Source organism: Lagopus muta, chromosome Z, assembly GCF_023343835.1.
Source record: "Lagopus muta isolate bLagMut1 chromosome Z, bLagMut1 primary, whole genome shotgun sequence".
Taxonomy (NCBI): Eukaryota; Metazoa; Chordata; class Aves; order Galliformes; family Phasianidae; genus Lagopus; species Lagopus muta.
This window is the reverse complement of record NC_064472.1, coordinates 74,072,882-74,082,423: the sequence shown is the minus strand read 5'-3', so window position 1 is coordinate 74,082,423 and position 9,542 is coordinate 74,072,882. Positions and strand designations below refer to the sequence as shown.

General features: G+C 39.4%; 1 protein-coding gene across 1 annotated transcript in view; it reads right to left on the bottom strand.

Moving 5' to 3' along the window:
* Positions 1–1,879: 1,879 nt before the first annotated feature.
* The window catches only part of LOC125687201 (methylthioadenosine phosphorylase), a 28,736-nt gene continuing 21,073 nt past the window's right edge, over positions 1,880–9,542 (bottom strand). Inside the window, exons 6-8 of the mRNA XM_048932095.1 lie at positions 8,714–8,953; positions 7,465–7,587; positions 1,880–2,634 (exon numbers count right to left, since the gene is read on the bottom strand). Of these exons, the coding sequence (XP_048788052.1) occupies positions 2,596–2,634; positions 7,465–7,587; positions 8,714–8,953 (402 nt within the window). The 3' untranslated portion in view covers positions 1,880–2,595. The remainder of the gene's footprint in view (positions 2,635–7,464; positions 7,588–8,713; positions 8,954–9,542) is intronic.

The window sequence follows — 9,542 nt, the reverse complement described above, 5'->3', positions numbered from 1 at the left end:
TTACTATGTTGTGTGAGCAATGCTGTCAACATCAGAGTCATTCCATAGATTTGTCACCCATGTCTTTCATACATCTTCATAAAAGCATCCAATCTATCAGAGTCTGTTGTCTACGCACCTGGGGCTGGCTTTGCTGTCTGCTGATGTTCAGGCAGCAAATGTGCACGTATGGCTTTGCACTACACACAGCCTGGGCAGGTTCACAGTGAAGACGGTGAACTTCACAATTACCTAGATGGACAATTTTGTGGTACAGGCTGACTAAACGTCGTGTTCCCTAGCTCTGTCCTGCCCCAGGCAGCACTGCAGTGACAGCAGGGAGAGGAAGAAGTCGTTAAAACAGTTGAGCCAGTTTCCTTCTCAGAAGGCTGATCCCGCCCAGTGCTGAGCACCTCCTGCATTAATTTTGCCTCTTGCTGTTACCCAGATGATTTTGATAAACAGAACACATGCTGGTTGCAGTTCTGGGAACTCCAACTGCCCCAGGTCTGTTCTGAGTACTAATATATGTACTACTTCTGATGTCATGTGCTACCTGTACCGATGCTCTGGATGCTGACAGCTAAGCGAAAATGAGATATGAGTTGGCAAGTTTGCTTTAGCAAGACAGATCAATAGAAGGCTGCACAAGAGAGTGAGGTAGAGGGAACAAGGAACACAGAAGGATAAATCTACCGGTGTGCCTTGTGCCTCAGTTTGCACCACATCTGAACTTGCAATATCACATCGGTGTAGGTACCACTGTCACTGTGTGAACGTGCATAGTGGAGGATGCTTTGAGCAAAATGAATGGAGAGAACAAGAGAGAGGGGCTTAAAAGACTGGAATAGCTGCGGTAAGCAAAATGCAACACTCCACTAATCCATGAGAAATAGGCTAAGGACACAATCTCTACACAGTCAGAGAGAGCAAACAGCTGTGACACAATCAAGCACGCTGTGCTGGCTTGGGACAGGGATGAAAGCTTTTTGGGTCTGAATATTACCAAACCCAGATGTCTCTGAAGTGAGTGCCACTGGAGGATAGTCCAACAAAAACTGAGTGAGTGGGTGCATGTCTTCCTCCTGCAGTTGTTTGTGTGTTGATCTGACTCTTCAGTGACACTTCTGCTTGTTATCTGTGTGGATCTATACAGTTCTTTTAGTTTTAAGCTCTGTCATTTCTTTTGGTGTGCAGTGGAAAATTTCACATGGTATCAATTGGCTACTGATTTTATATTCACCAATCCTTAGCTAACACCGGTATGTCTCCTGCATTAACTGTACTATTTACAGTCACTTGCTTCCATTCAGTCTCACTTCCACATACATGGGGAAAAAAAATAGGTTTTCAGTACTTCTGATACACCCACTACTTCCCAGCTACATTTCTCTATTCACTCAAGACAGATTCTGCACAAAAGTCAGAGAAACAGACCTAATTTACAACAGTGTCTTTTTGGTTTTTCCCCTAAAGCCCTAAAAGCATTCAGGCCGTGCATCTCTGTGATTTAAGTTAGGACACTTCCACAGGAGAGTGAGAAAAAGAATTGAAAACCATGGAGCTTTACCTGTATTAGCTTGCACTTCACTCGCCTTTCCAGTTATAATCCGTCTTGCTTGAAATGTGAAATTAAGTCACAGACAAGCTACTTTATTTCCTTCCCCATGCTTGGCTTGCTTTGCACAACCATCCATTTTTGTTTCAGCAATTCCCCTTGTTTCGGGGACTTAAAACCTTACGTTCTAAGCAGCCAAATACTTTTTAAAAGTGGTCTCAAAGTTGTGTTTATAAAGTACCACTGTCAACCTGTTCCACCCATAGCAAGCCACTGACAGAGAAACGAAGTCGAGGAATGAAGGACCAGAAGTAAACAAAAAACACAAATTTCCACACACTCTGGAGAAGCATAGGTTGGTTTTATTTTTTAAACAAGAAAAAGCATAGCTGCATTAATGAATACATACATTCAAAGCACTCAGTACATTCATCACTTGAAACAGAAGCTCTGGACAGAGCTGTCCTGAAGCAGCAGCAACCAGCTCAGTGCAGACGTGTGGCAGAGAAGATTATTTTCGTGTACTTCTTTAAGTCACACAAGTACATCTCCAGGCACAAACTTGGCTTAGGCATGTGCTAATATTTTAACTACTCAGCTGCTGCCGTGAAAGAACAACGAGTATTAAACTATTTCTTCTAGCACACTACTGAAAAAAGCTACTTATTAAAAAAATACTGAAATAAAAACATGGACAATGTATAAAAATACTTTATTTTGAAATGTCAACTTTTCCAGCTCATTTCTGAAATGAATGACGACTACTGCCATCATTAAAGGAAACAGTAAGGCTGAAACAACCAAGCAACCAATGTACACGTGAATGAATCTGCTTTCTTCTGTCCCACAAAGTCAGATAGAAAAACGTAATTCAAAGCTAAGAACACACTTAAAATCTAACTTCAGCCATTTAAAAAGCTGACTTACACACTATTATTGGTTAAGGCTTACACCATTCTAACAAGCTTTAAACACTTTTCACGCATATAAGGTCAGAAAATTCAAAAGCAGCTCACTCTTCCTGGTGATGATCCAAACTTCGGAGTCCATCCAGGCAGCTACTGCTTTGGCAGAATGACTGAACACTGCACAGTGGTCTGAAATGCAAAGTCAAAGTAGGTGAGTGCTGCCAAAGCAAAGCAAATTTGTTGTCTTAAAGGCAAGCTACATAGTTATCATTCTGTTTACAAGCAGGTGCAACTCTTTCCATGTGTGCAGTAGCATTTCCAAACTTCCTGAGTGCCACCTAAGTTTGAAGAATTACAGGGAGGGTGCACTGACATTGAGAGCCAACAATCTTGCACAGACACCACACTAAAATTCAGGTATTTAGGCTTGTAGGCTACAAATGAAAAGCTGTGCAGCTTATTTTTTGTTTACATGCATTAGTTGTCTTTATAGAAACCTCTTTACAAAGGTGAACAGAATGCTCTGAAAGTGAAATTTCCTGAAAAGATTTTTTTTGCATGTTGGTTTACCATCAGCTCTGAAGCACAGCTTTCATGTACAGATATATTTATCTAAAGGTGCACGAGTTGGAAGGAAATTAAATTAATGCTCGTGATACATAGGGACAGGTAACTATGGTCCTATCCTTGAATGGGTCTGAACAACATCAGTTTCAGCTTTCTTGAGAGGCCCTTAGCCTACAAGGCTGTCCACAGTACACAGAATCTTTCTGCCTAACTCAATTCACAGCCTATATACATAGTTATACTGATTTGAGATTGTTTTTGACAAAGAAAATTGATCAATCAAGAATATTTTAAGATCAGAGCTCTACGTATATAAATCATGAATACAGTTACCACCTGTATTAGTCTAAAAAACAAAATAGCTATCAAACACACTACAGTCCCAGCATGTTGAAGATGAACGTGCTAAAACAACGCCTGAGGATGCCTTCTCCAATCCAAACTATCCTGAAGTCTTCACTCATTACAACTTCCTTACCAAGTACAACATCATTCCCTCTATCAGAACTGACAAACATTTCTCACTGGCTAGTACAGCAGTCTGAAAAAACAACAGGGAATATCAGTAGAATTCCACAGTTAAGAAATTCATGAGGATTATTCACAGGAGATCTAACACTGTACGAAAAGCTGATTTTCTTACATTCACGCAGTAAGAAAAATCAGTTCTAACGTGAAATTCCCTTTATTATTTCAGTACAGATTCTCTTCTGAACTTCAAGAGATTGAATTGTTAATAATAAAAGGTACAGAACTCAATTCCCAGTTTTTATAAGTTAAAATACTTTTCAACAAGTCAATTTCACTTTTTTACCAATACCTTTCCCAACAAAGATAAACAAGAACCTACTAATCACAGAATCACAGAATTGTAGGGGTTGGAAGGGACCTCCAGAGATCATCGAGTCCAACCCCCAAGTCAGATCCCTCCAGAAAGTGCCTGCTGCCATTGACTTGTTTACTTTATTCTGTAATAAGCCTGTACTTTCCTTGGTCAGTTTCTGATACTACACAATGCTGAAGTTGCTCTTGTCACCTTTGATGTCTCTTTCAGCTGTCAACTACAGGCAAGCTGGTTTCCCTCAAACCACCCCTACATAGAGTCACAAAATGGCCAGGCTTGAAAAGGACCACAGTGATCATGTGGTTTCAAACTCCTGCTACATGCCTGCTCTTGCTTCCGGATTCTTCATTGTTTGTGGTTGCTTCTGACACCCGAATGCTGCATTTCTGCACCAAGGTCTGTCAGTCACTCAGCAAACTCCAACTCCCAGTGGGTCTTTGTGACAATCACTCATATTTGAAGAATAAAGCCTGCCTTCCAGAGCTCCTTGTCCCTTCAGAGCTGCCTCCCATGAGATGCTGCCTACCAGTTCACGGGCTAAACAAGTATGCTCACCTGAATTTCTGCACCTGAACTCCTTGCATGCCACAGGCTCTTGTTTGTCACTATTTCATAAGTATTATAGCAATAACTGCCAATGATTATCACCCTACTATATACTTCTCATTGAACCAGCAGATCCAGCTGAGTATCACCCATGGATTATCCTATCTAGAAATTCCCCTGACATCAGTCAGAAGTTATGTGGACCACTGTTATCATCATGTTTCCTGGTCAATGACATAAACACACAGGGACCACACTCTGTTCTGAAAGAGTAAGGGCTTTGTAACCTGGTGACACCTCAGACTAACAGGCTGTGGGAAGATGCTGACCTTGCAGAAAAGTTAACTCCAAAACTTTTGTTCAGACTCATGTAATCTGATCCTGGAGAACGGTCTATTGCAGCAATATGGACAGCAAATACCTGAAGATGTACTGATGGTTAAAAGAAATGACATTCAAATAAGTCGTGAACTGAATGGCATACCACTGGAGAAAAAATACACAAAAGGGAATGTTCTCCTACTCAGACATTTTTGCTTCAGCCCTCTGTGTTACCACTGTGAGCTTCAGAGATGACATCAACTCTCGTGTCACTAAGGAGGATGCACATCTCCAAGGAAAGGAACAAATGTAGAGCGAGGAGCTTTGCAGCAGTTTTGCTCCTGCCTGGTGATCTTCCTACAGTCATATAGCCAGATTATGGAGGCCAGAAAGGAAAACCTGCTGCTCACAGAGTGTTTTATGGTTTCACATGGTTCCCTATATGCATATGAGAAACTGACACTGACAAATGCCTATTTTAGATATCCAGCTGTAGCCTGGGTGTAAGCTGGTGCAGTTTTACTTTGTTACTGATAGCAGAGCATCAGCATGCACAGCTCAGCTCCTTCCCTGTTGGTTTTCCTGACCACATTATTTTATGGTATTCAAGAGGTGCTGCCTTCAGCACTGGGAAAAAGTATCTCTGAAAAATACTAGTTCAAAAAATGCTGATCAGCTGACCTTCAAAGATTCCCAGAGCAAAATCTGTAGAATACATTTACATAAATATGAACCTTTTAACTCTTAATGATGCAAACAAATACCTGCATAGAGGCAAAACTTATATCTCTCTTTGCTGTATCACATAACTGCCTCTTCCTTTATTCAAAATCACAAAAGCCCAAGACCAGTTCTTCATCTACCACCATTTATTATCTAAAATGGTAAAATTTCTAGCAATTCCAGCTGTTCCTAAAAAAAATATAGTAAAAGAAACAAAAAAGGAAGACTTCAAAACCTCAGATCTTCCTGCTACTTTGTTGTATTTGTTTTGTTTTGTTTTGTTGCATTTGTATTTGTTGTATTGAATCAAAAATAAAGCGACTCCTACCCTCCTGACATCAACTCTCAACTTTATTACCAATACCCAGTTCCTGTTTCCAGACATTTTAGTATCATCAGATCAACTTCCCTTCTCAGCATATTATCACTAAAACCCGGCCGCTAGTAGCAAAAACCATAACAATAAAAGAAATGCTGAGCTATATCAAACCTACTTCAATCTTCATCACTAATACTAGGCAGCAGCAGAGAATGAATCTAAGAAACAATACAGGAAGGAGTGTCCCTTCCTCTCAGCATGTCACATTTTCTTTCAGCAAATAGCAGTTCAATAGCTCCAGAAAGCAACTGAAATGGTGTTTTGAATAGCTGAAAGTGAACTGAAACAAGAGCTTGATAACTGAACTTGGGTGGGGAAGAGGGATAAACATAATCCATAATCCTAAAAAAGACTACGCTGCCTAGTTAAGAATCAGTAAAACATTGATTTCAAGGATTTTGGTGGAACTTCCATAAAGAATCTGGCCTGTTCAGATATGCTGAAATGAGTTCACAGGAAATTTTACTTAATGTGACTTTCTTTTAGGACGTTAATTAAACTACACATGACTGTCACTGACCAGAGAATCAGACTGGAAAAAAAATTTCAATTTTTATCCCCTTCAGAACACTGAAAATTTTACTAATACAGACAGTTCTGTTGATAGTTGATAGGGACATACTTTGGCATAAAAGGAGACATGATTTATGTCTTCTGCCTATTTTTTTCTGTCTTAGTCACTCAAACTTCAGAAAATGCATTAAGTTTCTTTAAAGACAAAAAGAGAACCTGAAAGTTGAGAGAGTCATTGGAGATCGGATTCCTTCACTTCTGCAAAAGGCTTCCTCCTTTTCAGGCTGCTGCACCCACTCACACAGCTCTCTGTGGCCCTCTACTGTTCACTTTCCTCACATGGATTCTCATACCATCCCAATGTAACTCTCAGTCCATCTCATGCTGCACACCCTAGCACTGTGAGAAATACTCATGTGTCACAGAAACCCTGTTGAGAAGTTGGATGGACACCATTCTCTTACTCTACCCTATAGACAGAAAGGAATCTCAAGCACTCCACTGAAACTGCAATAATGTAAAACATAAAAACAAATTCTTGTCTAACGTAAACATAAAAACAAATCCTTATCTACAGAAAAATTCTGCCTAAAAATTCCTTTCCTGAGATCTTCTGTAATGTATCCTTTTCTACTCTTTTTTTCATGCACTTTGGATCTGAAAGCATGTGAATGAACAGTTTTAATAACACCAAACTGGCTAATACCCACATGTTGTGACAAACTCCTCTCCTACAAATTGAAGCAGATGCAGTATCTTTCATGCAGCTCAATCTTTCCCAGTTGTCTCACTGTTCTAAAATCTAAGTTAAAGCTGAGCAGAGGTAAAGGTTTTCACTCTGTACCCTTATCCTGAATCTTACCTATGCTATAATGGGTAGCATTTAAATCCTCAACCATTAAGTTTTATAGCATTTCCTATGAAACTGAAGCTAAAGTTGAAGCTAGATCTTCAAAACAAACCTTGTAAGGTTCTTAACCAATTTATTTGCCCATTTTAAATGGATCGGGTTTGTTAAAGCACACACTCCAAAAATTTACAATTTAAGCAGAAACATTTGGGAACATGTAACAGATGTCTGCACATTTACACTGTCCCCAGTAGCAACTGAGCTCCATGTACTTACTTTCAGGGTGTGCAGGGTGTCCGTCCATTCCATGGAACCTATCTGAGGTATGGCACTCAGGAGTATGCTAGTAGCCTTGTTTGCATTTTCTTTCAGTGTCTTCAAAACTTTATCCACTGAAACCTACAAATACAACAGAACTGAGTGGTATTTCTCAATTTTCAGGGCACAAATTTTAAACCTCCAGCTTGACTAAGCAGAAATGTGGAGCACGGACAAAAGCATAGTATGTATCTTAAAGTGCCATGATCCTTCTAACTAGTAAGAACTTTCCTGTGACTGTATCTCTGACTGCATTTTTTACCTTGCTTCTGATTCTGTGAACTTTGTACTTAAAAAAAGAAAAAAAAGTGAATCTTTTCATCTGAACACATTAGAAGTAGTGACACCGGTGAAGAACCATCTGCTTTCTAGCCATGTTTAAATGCATCATAATAACAGTGAACAAAAATTAACATATCTAGATAGTGATTATCTAAAAAAAAAAAAAAAGCCAAAGCTAGATAAGCAAAACAGTAAAGTAAACAAAACCTCTGTAGAATTCTCCAAGACCTGCTGGTTCCATAAAAATGTACACTATCTCTATTTTGCTGTTTTTGAAGTACTGCTCAACCCATGTTCAAACAGCTCTGTAGAAAACAGAAGCAACACTGAGACTGTATTTAAGAAATTAAGATTTAATAATACTGTACAGGGATGCTACAGGTGGGAAAGATTTTATTTGTATAATAAAATTTGAAAGAGAATTTTTAGTTACTGACACAAATTATCAAGTGTCTGACTAAGTTAACTGGTATCTCTCAAGCAGTAAAGCTGTACTGTTCCTTTCTATGATGAGTATGATTTAATAGGCTACCAGGAGAAGTTACCCACTCATAGCTGCTGCTCAGTTGTATCCCATGAGAAAACAAACTAAACAAGACATATCCTTTTGCACAAAGTTGCAAAAGAAAAAAATACCAAATCAATTACAGGACATAAGTTCACACCAACGTCATGCATGCAAACTCCTGATTTAGACACAGGAAGGTAAACTGTTTGCTAACAGTAAGGCAAGTTTATAAAAACGAGTGAAGTCACAACATTTGATTCTGTTCCTGCTTTAACATTTGCTACTCCAGAAAAACTCAGTGGTACTAATTTAAGTAAAATCAAATTCAATTCAGCATGTGACCTCTGTCAAAAGCTACACACAGGTTCTCATCCAGACCCCTCTGGACAAAACCTAGAGGAAAAAAGTTTCACTCACCGCTTCTTCATGCTCCTTCCAGCAGTCATAATCTGTTGCCATAGCAATACTTGCATAACTCATTCCAGCTTCTTTTGCAAGAATCACTTCAGGCACTGTGGTCATGTTGATAACATCCGCTCCCCAGCTGCGAAACATCAAGCTTTCTGCTCGAGAACTGAAACGTGGTCCCTCAATGGTGATCATTGTCCCCTTGGAATGACACTGGAGACCAAGTTTCTTTGCAATCTCAATAAGAACCTGCAAAACATGCCAGTATCAGGAGAAGCAAGTAACTCCCTTGATGCACTGCTTCACATCTCACAAAAAAGTCCCCCCAGAACAGCTGTTACACACAAAAGAAGTTAGCCTAACACCAAGCAGTTGTGATTCACTTGGCTACAGCTGTCCAAATACAAATATCATTTTCAGTTTTCTCATCCAGTACAATAAATCAATGGTCCTACTAGTAGGAATGATCTTGAACTCACCTGAATTTGCATCAGATTATTATTTTCAGTGTAGGAGGTTGGAAAGCAGAAACACTTAGCATGATTATTTAGGCTTTACTTTGAGAACAGAATGGTGGAAGACCTAAATGCTGATGCTACTAAGTGCTGCCTTGCCATAATGGTAGAGCTCAGATGGGAAGAATATGAAACTCATTTTTTGGAAGTCTACTGTTGGCAAAAGTATAACCGTATGCTTCAAAAAACACCCTGAAAATGTGGAAATAAATTACAACATTCTCCCATGCTACTGACTGAGCTTTACATAGTAGAAGTAGAAAGACTATTTTGCAATAGTCTTTCTATTTCCAAGAGGACCTAGTATATGCAGAATCACCATG